The sequence below is a fragment of the Acipenser ruthenus genome, chromosome 21 (assembly GCF_902713425.1).
Source record: "Acipenser ruthenus chromosome 21, fAciRut3.2 maternal haplotype, whole genome shotgun sequence".
Classification (NCBI taxonomy): domain Eukaryota; kingdom Metazoa; phylum Chordata; class Actinopteri; order Acipenseriformes; family Acipenseridae; genus Acipenser; species Acipenser ruthenus.
In genome coordinates this window covers 11,972,627-11,993,747 of record NC_081209.1, presented here as the reverse complement: position 1 = coordinate 11,993,747, position 21,121 = coordinate 11,972,627, and the positions used below count along the sequence as shown (strand labels likewise).

General features: G+C 40.8%; 1 protein-coding gene across 2 annotated transcripts in view; it reads right to left on the bottom strand.

Annotated features, from left to right (window-relative positions):
* Positions 1 to 21,121, bottom strand: part of LOC117963108 (probable RNA-binding protein 19) — a 75,143-nt gene that overhangs the window by 32,963 nt on the left and 21,059 nt on the right. For both annotated transcript variants that reach the window (XM_058994822.1, XM_058994821.1), the window contains exons 16-20: positions 20,102 to 20,350; positions 18,897 to 18,957; positions 18,459 to 18,538; positions 17,618 to 17,673; positions 16,545 to 16,661 (exon numbers count right to left, since the gene is read on the bottom strand). In XM_058994822.1, the coding sequence (XP_058850805.1) occupies positions 16,545 to 16,661; positions 17,618 to 17,673; positions 18,459 to 18,538; positions 18,897 to 18,957; positions 20,102 to 20,350 (563 nt within the window). The remainder of the gene's footprint in view (positions 1 to 16,544; positions 16,662 to 17,617; positions 17,674 to 18,458; positions 18,539 to 18,896; positions 18,958 to 20,101; positions 20,351 to 21,121) is intronic.

Genomic DNA, 21,121 nt, shown 5'->3' with positions numbered 1-21,121 from the left:
CACGCCCAATTTTTCAGTTTTTTATTTGTTAAAAAAGTTTGAAATATCCAATAAATTTCGTTCCACTTCATGATTGTGTCCCACTTGTTGTTGATTCTTCACAAAAAATTACAGTTTCATATCTTTATGTTTGAAGCCTGAAATGTGGCAAAAGGTCGCAAAGTTCAAGGGGGCCGAATACTTTCGCAAGGCACTGTATGTAATGGCTATAGCGCAATGCAGATTACTAGGTGTTGTAACAAAATATTAAATGCAAAAAAATCAAGTTTTCATGACACTTAAATAAGCAGTTCTACAGATGTGCTTGCAGTCAGGAGGATCCGGCGGCGTGGTGCTTGTAGCTAGGAGGATCCGGCGGCGTGGTGCTTGCAGCCAGGTGGATCTGGCGGTGTGGTGCTTGCAGCCAGGAGGATACGGCGGCGTGGTGCTTGAGATCCGGCGGCATGATGCTTGCAGCCAGGAGGATCCGGCGGCGTGGTGCTTGCAGCCAGGTGGATCCGGCGGCGTGGTGTTTGCAGCCAGGTGGATCCGGTGGCGTGGTGCTTGCAGCCAGGTGGATCCGGCGGCGTGGTGCTTGCAGCCAGGTGGATCCGGCGGCGTGGTGCTTGCAGCCAGGTGGATCCGGCGGCGTGGTGCTTGCAGCCAGGTGGATCCGGCGGCGTGGTGCTTGAGATCCGGCGGCGTGGTGCTTGCAGCCAGGAGGATCCAGAGGCGTGGTGCTTGCAGCGAGGAGGATCCGGCGGCGTGGTGCTTGCAGCCAGGTGGATCCGGCGGCGTGGTGCTTGCAGCCAGGTGGATCCGGCGGCGTGGTGCTTGCAGCCAGGTGGATCCGGCGGCGTGGTGCTTGAGATCCGGCGGCGTGGTGCTTGCAGCCAGGAGGATCCGGCGGTGTGGTGCTTGCAGCCAGGTGGATCCGGCGGCGTGGTGCTTGCAGCCAGGTGGATTTGGCGGCGTGGTGCTTGCAGCCAGGTGGATCCGGCGGCGTGGTGCTTGCAGCCAGGTGGATCCGGCGGCGTGGTGCTTGAGATCCGGCGGCGTGGTGCTTGCAGCTAGGAGGATCCGGCGGCGTGGTGCTTGCAGCCAGGTGGATCTGGCGGTGTGGTGCTTGCAGCCAGGAGGATCCGGCGGCGTGGTGCTTGAGATCCGGCGGCATGATGCTTGCAGCCAGGAGGATCCGGCGGCGTGGTGCTTGCAGCCAGGTGGATCTGGCGGCGTGGTGCTTGCAGCCAGGTGGATCCGGCGGCGTGGTGCTTGCAGCCTGGTGGATCCGGCGGCGTGGTGCTTGCAGCCTGGTGGATCAGGAGACGTGGTGCTTGCAGCCAGGAAAAGCCAATTAGCGTTGGGCTGCACAAAACAGCTGGCTCCTTCATCTTTCTTTCATAAAGACTCATACTCCAGCCTGACTTTGAAATCCAAACCCTGCTTTTCAATGCCGTGCAAAATTAAAGCAGGGACAAAAAAAACACCACAAAAAAGAAGCAGCTCCTTTTCACTTCTGCTCAAGTGAGTGTCATAACCAGGGGGTGTCATCGTCACAGTGCCTTGTTCTTTCACTTGGAAAATTCCACACAAGCCATATACTACACGAGATTAACAAGCAATACACATTCATGTTACAATGTGAAATCGAGTTTACCGTTTACTATTTTAAATGAATTCAAGTATTTATCCTTTCATTAATTGCAGAATTGGGCTGCTAATTTTATGAGGAATCATGAAGCTTGCACAAAAGAAACTGAAGGTGAGGCACAATGACCCACAGTGTACAGTGTGGTCAGGCAGGGAGACACAATGAGAGCTTGCTCTCACAGCTCTGCAAGCAACCAAGCACACCTCAGTGTTGACCGAACACCCCCCTCCCCCCCCCCCCCCCCCCCACCACCCCATAAGACAGCAGGCTGAAAGCTCAGGTGTCCAAGAATAGTGTTAAATAAGGGTACTGCTAAAATCTTTTCATATGCAAGTTTAACAATACTGATATTATTAAAACTAGGGTACCTTTTGTTCAGGTTCTCTTACCCCCTCCCCCCTAGTTGAGATCCTTCAAAGGGGAAGTCTTTTGTAGATTGTATTTTTTTTTAAGCCCCTCTCATTTTGTGTCCAGAGTTTACTTCTAATATGTGTATAATACAACCTGTATCTGGGACCGACCACTGGCCAAATTCAAGAAGGAGATTAAAATAATGTATTTGTGAGATGTGAAAATAGCGTCACATCCCACAAGGTATAATGGTTCATTAAAACAATGTGATTTGGGACTTGACACCAGTTAAATTCATGCAACTAAATGAAATGAAACAAGTTGGTTTAGTCACACCAAGTGTCCACACAGGTTTTAGAAAGGAAAGAAAAATCTCACCACTGAATTTTCAATTGAGCCTTTTAGGTTTCAATCACATTGCAAGGTCATTCTGCAATGCAAGAGCCCAATGACGCAGCATGGTGGGTACCTGCAGCAGTCACAGCATGTGGACAGCTATGACAAGTAAATGCACTTGAGACATTTTATTTGCGTTTGCAAGTTTAAATAGGTCTTTAAAAGCTTTTGAAGCGGACCAGACTACTAGGAACTGGAGGAGCAATTATTAACTTGAAGTACATTTTCTGATGCTCAATTCATGAAAGGTTTCAGGGGAAACAAGCAGGCTATATAATGGGTGTCCAATGTATTAGCTGTCACTGTATCTCCAGGACTATTTATTGTATTGGCTTATGGGGAACGGACGAATGGGGAATTGGATGGAACCCTTACTTTAAGCCACTATTCAAAAAGGTTTTTCTCGATACCAGGATTGCTCCAATACGGCTGAATGAATTCCTGTCAAATTGTAAAAAGCAATGGCCCTTCATACACATGTGTGTCGTTTAGACCCACATTCTCAGACACCCCCATCTTTCACCCCCACGCACCAATATCCGTTCACAGGAATGCTAATTAGATTGGATATAGCTTTCATTTTATTAAATGAGACATTTACCATTTCAATTTGCATTTTACCTTTGATTAATTAAAAAAGGAGGATTCTTTTTAATTAAAGCTAATTGTTTAAAAATGATACGTGAGGAATCAGAGTTTCCTTTAAAAGTAAAAAAAAAAAAAAAAAAAAAAAAAAAATCAAAGCTGTTAATTCTTTTTGAAATCTCAGGATGGATTAACAAGCCCTGTTAAACCGCAGAGATTTATAAATAGACATGGGGATATATTATATTATTAAATCACAATCATTTACATGTTGAAGCTTAAAAAACAAATACAGTCATAATGCACCTGTTTGCATATTAAAATGAGGGATTACAGAAACAAGAAACATGTTCTAGATATTCTAATTATTATTTTTTTACTTTACCTTATATTTTCTCCCCAATTCCCAAGAACAGCACAAGAGAACTGAAGGTCAGTGGGCATCCTCTGATCCAACAACCAAGCCCATTGCCTCTTGCACCCAGGAACGTGGCAGCGGATGTCGGCAAGCTTCCCCTGGAGGACTAGAGCCAGCCCACCAGATCTCCGCTGGAGCTCACCAGGCTGCTGGCCAGTCGGGTCTGCTATAGCACGACGATGAGGATAAACAGTCCCTGCCGGTTCAGCCTCTTTAACCCTTGGGAGTGCCAGAGCCAATGCAATGCCCCCTTTGCAATCCCCAGTGAAGACAGGGGATTGCACACAGCCAGGACGTGAACCTGCACACTCCCTGACTGTACAACTCACCCTGCACACCACCGTGCTTTTACACAAATTTATTTTGGGAACTTGAGTTCTTATAACTCTAAAACAGCGCATAGTGTTTAATATTGTTTTTTTTTTAAACATACATTTCTCAAGAATAATCAAAAAATTAAAGGTATGGCTGAAATGTATTTCCTTTACAAAAATGTAAACTTCCTGAAGCTCCTGGCAATGGTTCACCTTCCTGTTTTTAGTTGACTGCATTCCCTGTGACCTCTTAAAGCAGAATACGGGTAGGGAAGTGCAGCACTAAAGTATCTACATTGCTTCCAAATTTACAATAAAAAAAAAAAAAATTCAACTATCATAATGTATGCATCTTTCATGTGGGAAAATGTGAGGTGCAAGAAATGGCAACACATATTAGGCGAGATTTACTGGAATTATGTAGTTAGATACAAGTACTTCAAGGGAGGCTGTGTGGTACAGTGGTTAAAGAAAAGGGCTTGTAACCAGAAGGTCCCTGGTTCAAATCCCACCTCAGCCACTGACTCTGTGTGACCCTGAGCAAGTTACTTAACCTCCTTGTGCTCCGTCTTTCGGGTGAGACGTAATTGTAAGTGACTCTGCAGCTGATGCATAGTTCACACACCCTAGTCTCTGTAAGTCGCCTTGGATAAAGGCGTCTGCTAAATAAACAAATCATAATAATCATCATCATCATCATCATCATCATCATCATCATCATCATCATCATAATAATAATAATAATAATAAGATGTTGATGCCCAAAGTCCATGTTTTATCCAGTAAATGGTCTGTATTTGGATCAAGTACAGTTTAGACAATTAAAACACAGTCTTATTTCACAGCATCCCGTTCCTCAGCAGACACCAGGATCAGCACACTCACATTCTGCATTTAGGACTGGGAGATAGGCTGTTTATAGTGACATCCCAATTGATCCAGGGTTTGGAGATAAGACTGGTCATCCAGCCAGGTAAACACTGACAACATCAGCCATTTCACAGACAAGCTAGAGAGCAGCCAGTCAGTGTGACAGACAGTTCAGCCCTGCGCCAACAGCCAGGGAAAGATAAAGACTAGACTAGCACGGACAAAGGGAAGCGAGGGGTTTGTTATTGAGGGTTACAACTACTGCTGGGACAAATATCACAACATTCAAACGAACATTGATCCACGTGTGTCTGAAGGCAGAACTCCATGTTGGCGTCCATCAGACATTACATCATTAACAGAACTGAGAAAGACGTACGTTCTGCCTTGCACCCTATTTACCACCTCGCCACAATTTGTTTTTAAAATGACAAGTGAAAAAACAGCTCTGTCTGATGTGTGGGATGGATATATAATATAATGTATATTGGATGGATACGGACAGCTGGAGCCTTGTCACATTTTCTAAATCACTGCGCTGCCACACAGTATTTAAAGTATCGGTAGCCATCTTGCTTACAGTTACAGATGTACAGCTTTAAGTATGAAACTGAGTGACCAATCACCTGCAAAAAAATCCCAAAGTAGTAAGTAGACATGCCGATTTGGATGAAGAACAATGAAATGAACTGGAAGATAGATAGAAAAAAAAAATGCTGTCTTTATACTCAGTCACCTTGACTTTGTCAATTCAAATAATGTATTTTTAGCAGTTTGTAAACGCTACTGAAAAACACAAAAAAACACTTATGCACCCCTCTGACACATACCTTGAAAAACTACTGAAATCTGAGGCGTCATTGTATTTATTTTCATTCCTCCCATCTGTTCTGCTCAAACAGTGTGTCTGCACTGTTAGTGACAGGGAAAATAATAACTCTGTGCCGTCTCAACTCCGCCCCCTGGAGTATCATTTCAATGGCAATGTCCACAATATCAAAAATACAAATATACTTTCTTTTGCATGTTCCAATAAAATGTATGTACTCATCTTAACTTAGTGTGTAGTTCAAAGTTATAAATGGGACTACTTTATTGGTGTAAGGACATTTAATAATAAAAAAAAAAGACTCATTTTTTGCCCTAAACATTTTTTTTTCTTCAAATCCACTATTTTACCTGGATTATAAATGCAGTAAGGCCCTTCAGGGTGTCCGTATACGTTGAATATACAGACTTCTCGGGGCCTTATTGCATACATATATTACATGTTATGTCACTCCAAAATGATGCACCCTTTCCAAAAGTGAGTTTTTTTCTTTGTACAACGCATTTATTTTATGCAAGTCGGTTATGATTGGTTTGCTTTTTAATCAACTCGTCCAGCTGTTTTTGACATTCAATCGGTTTCAATGAAACCGAAATGAAAGCTTAAAACCAAACTGTTTTGTGATGCTAAGGGAACGGGACATACCATTATTACACACAGTTTTATTTTTAACTGTGATAATATAAGCTCACAACAGTGTATTATAGAATTAGGCAATGTAGAAAGAATTAAATACTGTAATGAGACATTACACTTTTTTTTTTATTTTCCTGGTGCCCTCATGGTCGCCATGGTCAGGTATAAGAGACAAATCTCGTGCAAATCATATCCGAGTAGAACTGCAGCTCATCTTTTTTGAAATGTAACCAATATGCTGGCTTCAAAGTGACCGAGATGTGTGGCAGCATTTTCTGATGAGAAAACACTTCTAATTTAAGATGTCACTGTATTAGGGGTGTGGGAATCTGCTGTGAAAGACAGAGGGAAGAGGGGTAGCAGTCGAAACAGCGGTACAGCCATCCAGGTTTTATTAAAATATTTACACAATTCTGATTGCATTGTCAGGTAGCCGCCACTAGAGTACAGCTAATGCCACAAGACCCACTTCTATCAGAGCTGTTCTTCATTCTCCATCTTACCAGCCTGGCTCAGTTAGCCTCACAGATTTAATAAGGGACCAGCCTGTAAGAGAAGCCTCATCTGCCATTCGAGAAGCATTACAGCAGGGCTGCTGATAAGGCCAGAGCGTCACTCGAAGCAGAAATTAGCCCTTTAACAGCAAATCTGAGAGCCATCACTCAGGGTGAGTGACAGCAGCACTCTGTGTCAGTAACGGTGAGGAGGCAAAGCAAATCACAGCCTGGTGAATGTGAAACAATCTCAATCACCACTCTGCGACACACTCGCTCTGATTATAGCAGTCACTTTCGCTATGTGACCTCGTACAGGCGACAGCTCATCATACCCTGCTGGGGCCTTAAAGAGGCGTGCTGGGCATACTGTGTACACAGTAAATAGAGATATGCATGATGGTTAAAAAATCAAATCGGGGGCTAAACTGCAATGCTCTATTAAAGCGGTTGCAGCCAATAATGTCATTATCAGAGGACTGTGCATGCAAAATCAGCACACACTTTATCAGTCTGAGGCAGAGTCCAGACAACATGTTTGCTGAATGTGTGCCTTTCAAAATGGCATATGCATGATCTTTGATGCCACTGTTTATTAGCTGCAGCCACAAGAATATATGCTGAATTAATAATGAGATGTAAAACCAAGGTCCTATTGGAAGTGACTCTGCAGCAGCAGTTGTGATGTATAGTTCGCCCCTAGTCTCTAAGTCGCTTTGGATAAAAGTGTCTGTTAAATGACTTATTATTATTTTTATTACTATTATTACTATTATTATTATTATTTATTATTATTATTACTATTATTATTATTACCATTATTATTATTATTATTATTATTATTATTATTATTATTAATCACACAAATAAATCACTGTGTATACTGGGAGATGCATTTCTTCAATGAGGTTATACCTCACCCAGACACACAATTCACTGCAGAACAGGCAAAGTGAAATTGAAGTGCTGTTACATCAAAAGCATAAAAGAAAGGTCAGACAGATCATCACATTCGAGTTGGTTTGATCACGACAGGTTCTACATTAGAATGTCAGATTGGTATTGATTGGAAGTCAATAATTGTTTAGACAAGGGGAACTGAGGGAGGGCTTTGTTTTGTGTAATTAACATGTTTTAATCCATTTAATTTATACCTAACAACCTCTGAATACGGGTATCTGCACCCCCTCTTCCTTACTGTTTCATTCTCTCCACCATGTCTTAGTCCCCAGCCTGTGCTTTCTACAGATATAAAGAAAGGGTGACTGTGCAGAGCATGCGAGGGAAACGTACATATGGAGTGGAGAATCACGGACATTGAGAATGGAAAGCATCACTAATTCAAATTCCAGGAGCTAGAATTTCTTAATAAAATGGCAAGACATTATGAATCGTACAGTCATGTTATGGTGCTATTAATTGCACAGCATGTGTGAAATATCATGTACAACGTTAACTTTTTTTTTTTTTTTTTTTAATAATGATGTCTACAGTAGAATATTTTATACAGAATCTTCTATATCTACATTAAAGTAGATGTGCACAACCTCCATAATGTGTCTATTCATAGCTGGCAACAGTGCTTCCCATTTTTATTTTTATTTTTTAGTTGGGTTAAAAACTAAAAGCATGTTTACTCTGGATTTAAAAACAAATACATTTACATTCATGACATTAATGAATAAAACATCCAAACCTTCAAATTCCAATTTCCATTTACCCGAATACCAAAAAGAGATCAATTGTGGATACAGATTGGGCTACAAGGATGAATCTCAAAAACCTGAGACGCATACAAGATGATAAAGTGGGAACCGGTAACACAAAGAGAAGCAATAGGCAAGGTAACTTAACCAGTCACTGCTGATGGAAAGACAATGTTATATTAACCATAACAGAAAAGTGGTTACTCTGAAGACTTGGTGATAAACTGTACATTTCGAACAGTTTTTTTTTTGTTTGGAGTGAATTACTAATGCCACAATCCCATCTGCCCCATGACACCAGTCAACTCAATCTCATCTCATTCCAATATCAAACTGAGGCTTCAGCCGATTCCATCTGCAGTCTACAGTCCAAACTACAAACCGGCATTACACAAAAGTCAAAGGTCACCAGCATTTACCGTGTTTTTCTTCACTGCTAATTTCTTCACCAACCTCCAGTATTTCGCCGACAGTAAAATATATTCACAGCCGTCATGTTTGACAATCCGAGATTTAAAACCTGCCTTAGCATCATACTCTCTACCACCAGAGTGGAGAGGCCGAGTTCTACCAGCCCACAATCCTAACCGAGTCCCAGTTGAAATGGATTTGATCTTGAGCTGCTGCTGATGGAAGTGAACGAGTCGGATTTCAAACCGCTTGTCCCAGGGGCAGGTGCAAAGTGGCTGAAAGTTTCTAATGACTGTACTTTTTTCTATTTGGTCACCATCAGTCTTCCTCCACTCCAGGCAACCCTCCATGGCGCACATCCTCTATATTTCTAACAGCGAAGGGAATCTTTTCTGCACTTCAGACACCACTACATTGAATGATCACAAGTCAATCAATCACTACCATGCGCTTCAAAGCACAAACCTGCCTAGCTCTGGGTAATTCTTCTACGTGTCCATATCAATGCGTGTCAGTCAGTCAATATGGACTGGGTGCCAGTCTGATTGCATGCAAAGCACCTGTACATTTATAGGGCTTGCTAATCAATGCTAAAAATAAACTCAATCTGCTTTGAGAGGCGTATTGACCAAGGAAAGGAGGACAAGGAGACACTTGTTAATTTTGTTTAGCAAACTGACAGGGCCTCCTTCTATATAGGTGCTTTATAAAAGAGCCTCAATATGGTTTAAATACAGTTTTTACTGTTGAAAATATCATCTCTTTAAAGTGCAAGGTGCTAACAAAATAATTCTAGTAAATCTTACCCAGTATGTATTGCCATCATTTTGTATGTCTCAATTTCCTATATGAAAAACGCAAATATTAGACTATGTATTTAAAGCTGTTGGTGAAGAAAATGTGCTGCTCCTTGCAGATATGCTACGCTTCGAGGGGTTGTATAAAAGGGCCTTTCAACACAAAGCAAGGCATAGGAAAAGTGATTGACAATCAAAGGTAAACCATGCGTGAAGCTTCTGGGAGCTTGAGTTCTTTCTTTTAAAGAAAAATACATGCCGATGGCACGCTTAAAGTCTTTTTTTTCTGGAGAAATATACGTTTAAAAATCTATATGCTTCTTGTCTTTTCTAAAGAACTCAAACTTCCAGATAACCAATGTGGGTCGATTGTGTCCCATTAACAGGAAGTGCAGCTTGGAAACTATTGCAAAAGACGTTCACCTATTTTTTAGTTAAGAAATGCTGTGAACAAAATACCATTTTAAAACAAAATGCATGTTTAACATAATTTGTGCATCTTTAATATAGGAAAATATGAGGTCTACAAAGTGATGGTAATACATATTAGATAAGAATTACTGCCATCTGGGGGAAGTCCATACTGTAGCCCCCCCCCTTCCTTAATTGTTTGTCTTCCCCAGTTTGGTGTGCCTGCCCTGGGCCAGTTCTCCCTCACACATGAGATCCATCTGTCCTCTGCTCTCCAGGCCACTTGCTTTGCCTGGGAGTTTTGTGTAGAAAGGACTGGCAAGTCATGTTGGCTGGTGATTTAAAACGCAGCTTTCTGCCTTGGTTTGGTTATAATATGTATTACCGTCATGTCATGTCCTATTTGAAAGATGCACACATTATGTTAAATACTCATTTGATGTTTAATGGTATTTTTCATAGCATCTTTTGCACGCTGCACTTTCCGTTGAAAGGAATGCAACCCACACAAGTTTCTTATGGGAGTTCCAGTTCTTATGGGAAGAACAATTCATAACGGAAGTGTATGTGAGACCAGCGAAATGGGTCATCATAAGTGAGTAATAAATCACACAGTACCAGAAGCATCACAAATAGAAATCAAGAGTTAATCACATTAAAGTCAAATACAATCCAGAAAATCTGTGATAAAAGTTTGGTGAAGATCAAGGCATATTACTGTGTTCACCAAGTAGAGTGTAGCAAGCAGACAGACTGACACAGTCAGTGCGCAAGGGTCCACATTTCTTTCCTTTTTTAAAGTGGTGTTTTAAAACAAGCAGGCATTACTGCCGTCCAATTATGGCATCAGCATCTTCTACACCCCTAAACTAACCCGACATGCAGCTTGAGTTTTGAGACACTTCAATTGTCTGAGCATGGCTTCTTGAATCTCAAGCATTGATTCTGCGTAATTTTGCAATGAAGTAAGATTATCTATTTAATTAAAATGGACCAAGATGAGCAGACAGCACGGTAGTGCCATGTACATCATGTGCGCAACGCATAACCCATGGAAACTGGGACTAATCACAAACAAAACGTGGTTGAGGATTTCTCCAACGAGAAACAAATTCAGCCTTAAATAAAAGATCATTATTCTACCTGTTTCTGCACAGGTGGTACATACATAACATTTCAATCCCTGTCATCTCTGCACTGCACACTGGCTTGACAAACTTCAAATCAAACACATGGACCAAAAGGAGTAAACCAGAGAATTGAGTGACTGATTTATTTAATACATTTTCAGGCATTTAAAAACACAATTAACAGTAACACTTAAAAACACACTAGTTATTAATTATGTAATATATCACTCTAAATATGGACCGTCCAATATCTTAGAACAAGCACTTGCAACAGTACCATTGCGTACTGGTACGCTGGCCAAATGATCCACATTAAGTAGCTAAAGAACAAGATGTGGTTCTTTTTACCTTTGTCTGCATAGTACAGCAGATATAGACATGTGTGTCAGTAAAGGAATAATGCACGACAGGGCGAGTGTTGTACTGGGATAACATCACGCCTCGGGTGGTTGGGCACGAGGCCGGTGGCGACAGCCTTAAATCGATATCATGAAAGTGGAGCACTCAGAACAACATCGACTGTATGTATAGCATTGTACATATCTACTGACAGACAAATGTGTAAAGAATGTCCTTACCAAGTTTAAACACAATGGGCGGAGAATAGCTGCAGCTCTGTAGCAGAGTGGTTATTAACAGTCTTAGTGTGATGATGCACTGTATCAATAACACCCACTGTCTCTCTGAAACATTTAGCTGGCAAGCATTTAATAAACATCTGTCACACAGACAGATTTGTCACTAATTCTCTTTGAATGGAGAACAGACACTCTATTATCAACTACTGGAGGACGGAATTGAGAATGTTGCTGTCAATTAATTCAGTACAGTGCCTATTCATCAATTCTTATTCTGAAATCATACATATACTGTTATAGAGTATCTGTCCAAAAACATTTTCCATGTGCAAAAACAGCCAAGTGACAATACAGGGGCCGGCCTCATAAAGATGCATGATCTATAAAAAGGGGCAACGTTGTATATGAAAAGAGTATTAATATTATTATTATTATTTGTTTATTTAGCAGATGCCTGTATCCAAGGTGACTTACAGAGACTAGGGTGTGTGAACTATACATCAGCTGCAGAGTCGATTATAACAACGTCTCACCCGAAAGACGGAGCACAGGGAGGTAAAGTGACTTGCTCAGGGTTACACAGTGAGTCAGTGGCTAACCTGGCATTTGAACCAGGGGCCTCCTGGTTACAAACCCTTTTCTTTAACCACTGGAACACACAGCCCCGTAACAATGTAACGGTAAGAGTGACTGAGGTTGTCAAGACACAGTTAATAAAACAAATGCAAACTACAGCAGCAACACTGCATTGCATTCATCTCATTTCCTATGACTTATCCGTCTGGTTTTACTAAGTTGTGCCTCTTCAAAAATACATTTTTTTTTTTTCCTTTTTTTGACTACCTGCCTCTCAATCTATCCACAGATATTAAAATGTTGCTTTTGATGCCATGCTAGCATGTTTAGAGCTGAAACTTCATTTTCATTTCCTATAATGTTCAGAATTACAGACAGGGGGTGTTCAAGTCAGGACTGAGGTGCAATTGTGCCTCACCTTCAGAGATGAGATGATGTCAACACTGTACCGCAAACAACACAAAGCAATGCTCCTACATGCCTCTTTTAAAAGGCCTCCAGTCTAATATCCATAACAAACTTTTTATGGCACCCCCTTTTGATTTTATTAATTGATTAATTGACTAAGAACTGTGGATTTGTCAAGGGAATGAATTGGTTGGCATACTGAGGATTCTGTGAAAGTCAAATCGCTATGAAAACCGACATAATATCCATGACATGTTGCTATAACACTTACAAACCAGAAGTACTGTAACCGAAACAGAAGCGGTTTGAGTGCATCTATGTGACTAGTAGCCATCAACACTTTTATTATACTATTAAATAATCTCTCCATATATACAGGGGGTTCATAATTTGCAAAACATTGTCAAAGCATCCTGGGATTTGGAGGATGATATGCAAAAGAAACATGTTAGTGGAAGGAGACACTCTGTGATGCAGTGTTTGACCACCAGAGGGTTGTTCAAGGAAAGAGAACTCCACTCAACACTGCACACCAGTCTAGTAAGAGAACTCCACTCAACACTGCACACCAGTCTAGTAAGAGAACTCCACTCAACACTGCACACCAGTCTAGTAAGAGAACTCCACTCAACACTGCACACCAGTCTAGTAAGAGAACTCCACTCAACACTGCACACCAGTCTAGTAAGAGAACTCCACTCAACACTGCACACCACTCCAGTAGTAGAAGAAAGAGAACTCCACTTAACAGCAGTAAATTAGTATTATTCTATACAAATGCCCGTTTGTATATATTTCTCATTAACGTTACTTAGTTACTGCTGAATGAAATATATAATTCTCCAGCAAAATAAAAAAATAATAATATTCAAATATTTAAATGGGAGTGTTGACAGATTATGTGAATGTCCAACCAGTACTCGTGTATATGTATAAGGTGTGTATGTAAATGGTGTGTGTGTGTGTGCTGTTTAATCTGCCCATCTTCATGCCAGGGCGCACAGCAGCTCTGCTCTGATGCAATATTACAGTCACGCCCGGTCTGCTGAACCAAAGCATTTTCATTGTGTCCTCCAATATCTCTTCAGCCCCAGTGAAAAAGGGTCAGCAACTCCGCATGGAGCCACACTGCCACCTGCCAGTCAGGAGAGGTTGTGCCATAAAGACCCACTCCTAAACAGTATTTATTCATTTCAAATAAATGGTTGCAGAAGACAATCTAGTAACAGGGCTTGAAACTCACACTGGCCTTACACTCTGCGCTGAGTTTCACAACCTTCAATTTCAAATTGTATTTAGTGATTAGAAGCCAGGAGAGTGATATTAAATAAACTGTTCCACCCTTATAGCTGCATGAACAATTCCTATCAGCGAACCTACAGAACCTCAGGTGTGATTATTCATGCTGTGTTGAGTGTGATCAGTTCACAGCACATTTACCAAGGGGCTGACTGTTCAAACTCCTGGTACCTGCTCATTTCAACACTATACCTAAACAAGGGAAGATCTGCAGTAAGGTGCAGTGGCTGTAGTACTAGTAGTAGCAGGTGGATGAATAATAAAGGCACACCATAAACAAATATAAAAATCCTAAAACTGCATGTTACTGTACTGAACGTTTACTTGAAAAAGTACTTCTAAGAGGATTATGCACTGATTTTCAATTAAAATAAATAAATAAATAAAAGTTTTATATTGCATCTCGAAGCACTGTAAACCACTAATTGTAAATGTGGAAACCAAACGCCTCGTTTTAAAATAAATACAAAACTATAAAAATATGACTATATATAAATATTTCAAATGTGTGTGGCGGTTTAAACAGTAAACAACAATGTATGCAGAAGGGTTAAGCATTTCATTTATCACACATCCAGCCTCATATGTTATTTTTGTAAATATAAAACACATTTTCATATTGAATTACAGTCATGCCGACTATTAAGATTTTCCAACCTTCAGTAGATCAGTAATGACAATATGAAGTAACACTATTTACAGGTCTGTTTCACTTTATATTTCAATATATGCAATAGAGAACAGTAAAACAGCAAAGAAAATGACTTTATAACCATCACGCTCCTGTTAGAAAAGTAATTCTAGTAAAAATGTATACACTCAAAAGAGAATTAAAATGGTATATTATTGATCTGCCGAACAACTGAAGCAATGCATCTATAATTTGGCACATCTGATCGCTTCTCAGTGGTGCCACCTACTGGGTGAAATATACAAGACCCTTGCTTAGAGAGCTCACAACAGCATTGCTTGGTTGTTAATAGACTTAACAAGGCAATTGCTTGGAAATTTACATTGCATTGGCTAAAACACTCAATAATCTCTAACATCGCCCACACAAGAAAAATAAATGCCTAGACCACATAACAATAAAAAAAAAAAAAAAAAAAACGAAAAATGTAAACTGAAAAAAACACTGCAAACCTCAACAGGATAGCCTACTATTTGTTAGTCATTTCAGTGTTAATAACTTAAAGTTAAATTTAAAATTAGAATATTAAAAATCGTATGCTTCTCTTTGCCTGGATAACATCTGGACTAAATACATTAGTCTTCACCTTTGATAAAAATAAAAAGACTGGTTTTTACTATGAGTTTTAGGAAACTCCTGAGCTTGTTACCTGTATACTGTGAATAATCAAGCTCACAGTAAAACCTGGAATGGGTGAAACTGTTATGCAACAGGAGTCTCATTGCCATCCCTGATAACTAATACCTCCTCCCAGATGAAAGGGTTTTATGGCCATATTTTTAGGATGATGCTTAATGTCATCTAGCTATTTGTTATACGGATTGCTAATTGTCTAATTGCTTAAAATGAACTTAACAGAGAATTGGTGGTGTAGCAGAGGTGTAGTGGAAACCCAGAGTCTTGATGCGTAACAAGAGGATAATACCTAATAAAACTCTAAGTGCAGTCAATTCTCGTTAAAACAAACTCGGATTAGACGAATTTCCTCAAAGTACCAAGTTTCTACAAGGTCCCAGCAACATTAACCCTTTGCGGTCCATTGTCGGACTGGGTCCGACATTGCAATTATTCCTCACAGGTCCTTTGTCGGACTGGGTCCGACATCATTATAGCAACGCAATAAACGGGTGTTTAGTCGTTTTTTCTCCGGAAAAAGCCGAGAAAACCATTAAATTGCCGAGTGGGAGCGACAGGAGCCGAGACAAGTCGGAAAAAAAAAAAAAAAAAAAAGCGTATCTCATGAATAGTCATACATGGTATCAGGTATCAGATAACGGGGCGTTCATAGTAAACAAGCTGGCTGAGTGCGTCAGCGCACAGAGACTATCATGGACATTTGCAAAGCTTTTTTCAGATGTAAAAGCTTTTTTCAGATGTAATAAATAATGACTTGGATCGCATTATTGAGGAGTTTGGTGATAAAACGAGTGATCCGGAGATGATCGATCGGTATGTACGACTATTATTATTATTATTATTATTATTATTTATTTCTTACATAGGTGAACGCTATAGCAAACAAAAGGGTGGGGCGGGGCTGGAGATGCCTAGTGAGTGCTTTGTTGATATGCAGGGCCATTTAAACCCGTTTGACTGTGAAAAAAAATACTTTTAAACAGCGCGTATAAAAAGTTAATAAATGGACTGCAAAGGGTTAAGCAGTCGTTTATTGTAAATGACTTCTTATAATATGAATTCACTCAACACGAATTTCCTGTTCGTGCAAATTATTTTGGAGCCCCCCCAAGGGAAGAAAAATGTGAATTAAACAAAACGTGCAAACAGCTGAGTGCAAAGGATATTGGGAAATGTATGAACTTGTATCCACATTAGCCCCTCTGTACTGTATTTTAGTGCTGTTTGGGGACTACAGATCCCATGATGCACTTCGAGTTGCCATAGTGCTCTCGCAGGTTGCACTATCCTTGCAGACGAAAGTGGAGGTGTTGATAACGCACCACCGTACAGATAATATTGCTCTTCTTTCAGCAGTGTAATGAAGAGCTGTGCGTACCTGAAGAGCTCCCGCACCTCCCTCACGCTGGCCTGGAAGGGGACGTTGCGCACCAGGATCTTGGAGCTCGTCTGCTTCTTTGACTGCTGCTTCTTCCGCACCGACGTCACTGTGGCTCTGAGGACACAGAGAAACACTGGGGTTACAGGGAAGCAAGACAGAGAGGCGAGGGGAAGCCCTGTAGCCAGCTTTGCCAAAATGTAAGTCTTAGCATATTACAGGGGTAGCACTGAAAAGTCCACCTCAGAAACTGGTAGTCGACTAATCGCACGTCTTTCTGATTCAATTGTGAAGCGTGCGATTGCAGATGGACAAACAGGCACTACCTTATAGCCCTCATATAACTTGTTCAATTGTGATGAAACATACAAATTAACACAAGTAGTTCTTTTGATGTACTTCTTCAAAATAAATAAGCATTTATCTATGATAAAATCGATGCATTGACATTTTATTTTTCAAAATAAAGAACAAACATTAGTTTAACAGAAGATCTAATAACTAAAAACACTGTTGTGCATAATAGTTAAACAAAAAGGAACAACTTGCATTCAACTTAGAACACTTATTAAAAAAGAAATACAAAGGACTTGAGTGTTTAACAACTGGAAAGAATATGCATGCGTCTGCATCAGACGTCCCTTTGACTGTCGCGGTTATACTCATACCTAAAGCCACCGCCGGCAGTCATTACGGTTACATTTTAAACAACAGCAATATTAAGAGATACAACTCAAAAGTTTTATTCAAGCACATCATATTGAACATCTGCACAGCTGAAACACCATATTTAAATGAACAATTAAAAATAAAAGGGTTTATTTTCTAACTTACCACATATAAAGCACTACTTCAAAAAATGAAAAATTATAATAAGATTCATTGTTGCATCTCTACATTCGACCCATCAGTGCTTTTCCGGCTCCGAGTAGCTGATTGATCTCAGAACTTTGTCAAGATGGGTGTTAAAGGATCCCAGTGATACAGCATCAACACCATAACTAGGAAGCCACATTACTACAGATAGCCATAGAGGGCACGGTTTGATCAGCAGGAAGTGGGCTGTCACTTACTTGGTTGCTCTCTCTGACAGCTTCAGTTCCAGTTGATGCTCCTCCACCATGCAGTGCTGAGGAAACACAGAGACACGGAGAGTCAGCGAGTCCAGACACTCCCTTTTAAAGGAGCAGTAACCATTACACCCTCATTGGCAGGAGTTCAGATGACTGTTAGAAGCTATCAGCAGCACTGCCCAGAATGGATCGTTCTATTAATTTACATCATAAAAAATTCTGTTAAGTACAAGCTTATTTTAATGCATTGGAGAGGTAAATGAAAACATGGAAACATTTGTGTTGTAAGAGTTGCACCCAGAAAGTTTTTTTTTTTTTTTACCATGTATGATTTGCTATCTATTCTTCGGTTTTGTATCTCTTAGGTATCTACATTGTGTTTTCTTTCTCTAAAACAGGCAAAAGCGTATAAATGGTAATCTGGTAAGTAAATTACATTATAGCTGTGCCGGGATCTGGAGGACAAAGGACAGCCCTGCAGGTGTCCGCTTGAGCTCACTGTGCACCTGACCAGTAGGGTGCGCTGTAGGAGTGCCAGAGCCAATGAGTTACCCCCTCTTGAATCCCCAGTGAAAACCATCAACTTCAGAAACCCGCTCTCCCCTGACTATGACATGCCCTGCACAGCACACGGTCGTGCTTGTAACGGGTGAGCCTCCCCGAGACCTCACAGCGTAAATCTTTTAATGCACACATTTTGCTTTTGCTGGTATCTTAGGTGGCTCTTGATTAACAGATTACAGGCAGGGCCTGATTGGCAATACATTTTTTCAAATCCAATGTTAATCCAATGCTAAAGACTGCTTGTATTGTGAGACCAGGTACTATAGCACTGCCTCACCTGTAGCTGCCGGAGAGCCTTCTGTGCCGATTCAGCCTTCTTGAACTCCACAAAGCCATATCCCATTGACAGCATGTTGCCTGGAGAGAGGCGGGAGATTTCCATTACACGAGAGTAGATGTTAAAACTTCATGCTGAAGACCAGGCCGACTGTCCCTTTGGATGTGGACCTGAAGATCTCGCTCTACCTACATCTGTTTTCTATTAAAGCAGATTAAAATGATCTTTTCTTTATTGATGGTTCTTTTGCATTTTAAAAATGCTACAACCTACCTTATTAAAAAAAAAAAAAAAGGACCTAAGCAGATGATCTCAAAGACTTTTGTTTGAATTTATTGCCATTTTATCCACTTAAGTTTTCAGGGGGCTGGAGGTGAACTGCTTAAGCTATTTATTAGGTCACATATTTTGAAGACAGCAATAAGAGTTGAGCGGTACCTGATCGGTCCTTCTTCTTGGAGATAGAGCAGCTCCTCAGAGCCCCACACTTGGAGAATGCCTGGAAAGACAAGAGAAGGGCAGAGGTGGAGACATTATCCAGGGGCATCTCTTATACCAATACACAATACAGTCCGCATGGCACAGACAAGCTCCTGCATCTCCCGCTACAATGGGCTCCATTCATGAAAGTAAGGACTTAAGAATGTTTTTGATGGAGTGGTTTTTAGTGTTTATAAACACTCAAGTTAAACCATAAAAATGAGAAACAACAAAAAAAACCCTCTAAACACAAATTTGCTTTAATAATCAACATAGGCTTTCAAAGTGCTAGTTTACTAATCATTCCTTAAAACAAACAGATATAGAAGGTGTGCTGAGATGAAATTGAGGCAGATCTGACCGAAAATAACTTTCATACATCACATTTCATACAAGCGTGGGCTTTTTATTGTTGAGATACCTGGAAATTCCAGTCCACTGTGATGTCATAATGTAGGCCAGAGGTCAATGTCATTGCCACTTAAACATGCAGCATCCACTATTTATACAACACTGCAAATGTGAAGTCAGCACTTCAAATCATCTCTGAGATACGAGGCTTTGGTAATGCACCCGCAGCTTCTTTATAAAATTCCTGATACAAAATGCTTCATTTTTACAGCACAGCACCCACAATCAATCATCATAGAATACACTTATGTACGGAGTGTGAAGTCAATATTTCAAAGAGGAAACCAATGTTACATGACCTCTGCAGCCATCTTATGCCAAATTCCGAAGAATATGGTTGGGAATATATATATATATATATATATATATATATAATTTAGCATTAGCAGGAAAACAAAGTGTAATTTTTCCAGGAGTAAAGTAAACCCATGCCTCATCAGATCATCTATTAAAGTTATTATTACAAACACCATTCTGTACAGTAGAATTTGTGTTATTTATTTGCCTTGCATGACCTTCTAGTCATTTAAAAACTGTTAAATGAACAAATGTGAATGGTTATTTTTTTCCCACCAAATGCATTTCAAGAAGTGTTTGTTCACATATGTGAAGATTTGTTCCAGCACAAAGAAAAAGTCTGATTATTTATATTTAATATCCCCAGATGTTGTACTCTCAACAGCATGTGCTAAAAGTACTATAAATGAAACAGGAAAGAAACAGCTGGACAGGAGCTCTGTGTGTCAGCCTACCTGTCTCAGGGTGTCCTCGGTTGTGGTGAAGTTAAGGTTCTTGATGAAAAGTGTGCAGCCAGGCTGGCTCTCCTCCTCCTCCTCCTCCTCCTCCTCCTCACTGCCCCCCTCCCCTGAACTCTCAGGTTTCGTCTCCTTCACCTCTAGAGCAGGGGAGCAGAGGGGCTCCTGTTTCTGTACACTGTTGGGCAGGGGTCCTGAGAAGACATCCATGGGAGCCCACTCCAGATACAGGGGCACGTGCTGAAACTGAGACACCCTCGGGATTACAGCAAAGCGGAGACACACACGGTCTGAACCAAGACTCTAGCCCTGCACCCAGTCCCAGGTTTCAGAGCTACCTTCAGTGATTATTTAAATGATCAGGAGCTAGGAGCTTGACATGAAGTAAACTGTGCCACCACTGCAGCTGCATGAACTCCTACTAGGTAACGATTTATTCACACTGTGATGGGCAGTATGATCACTTCAGACCAGAATTAAGAGGCCTGAGTTCAAATGCCTGGCACTTGGTCATTTCAATAATATACCTGAGGAAGGGACGTTCTGAAACTTGGGGTGCAGGGCTAGTGGGAGCACTAAGCTCTACTCTTTTGAGGTCAAAAGTCTAAAGAATACACAGACACACACACACACACAAACACACCCAGTGGAAAACAATACACCAAGATACACACACACACACACACACAGTGTAAACAATACACGAGACACTCACACACACAGTGTAAACAATACACCGAGACACACACACACAGTGTAAACAATACACCGAGACACACACACACACACACAGTGTAAACAATACACCGAGACACACACACACAGTGTAAACAATACACCGAGACACACACACAGTGTAAACAATACACCGAGACACACACACAGTGTAAACAATACACCGAGACACACACAGTGTAAACAATACACCGAGACACACACACACACACAGTGTAAACAATACACGAGACACACAGTGTAAACAATACACGAGACACACACACAGTGTAAACAATACAC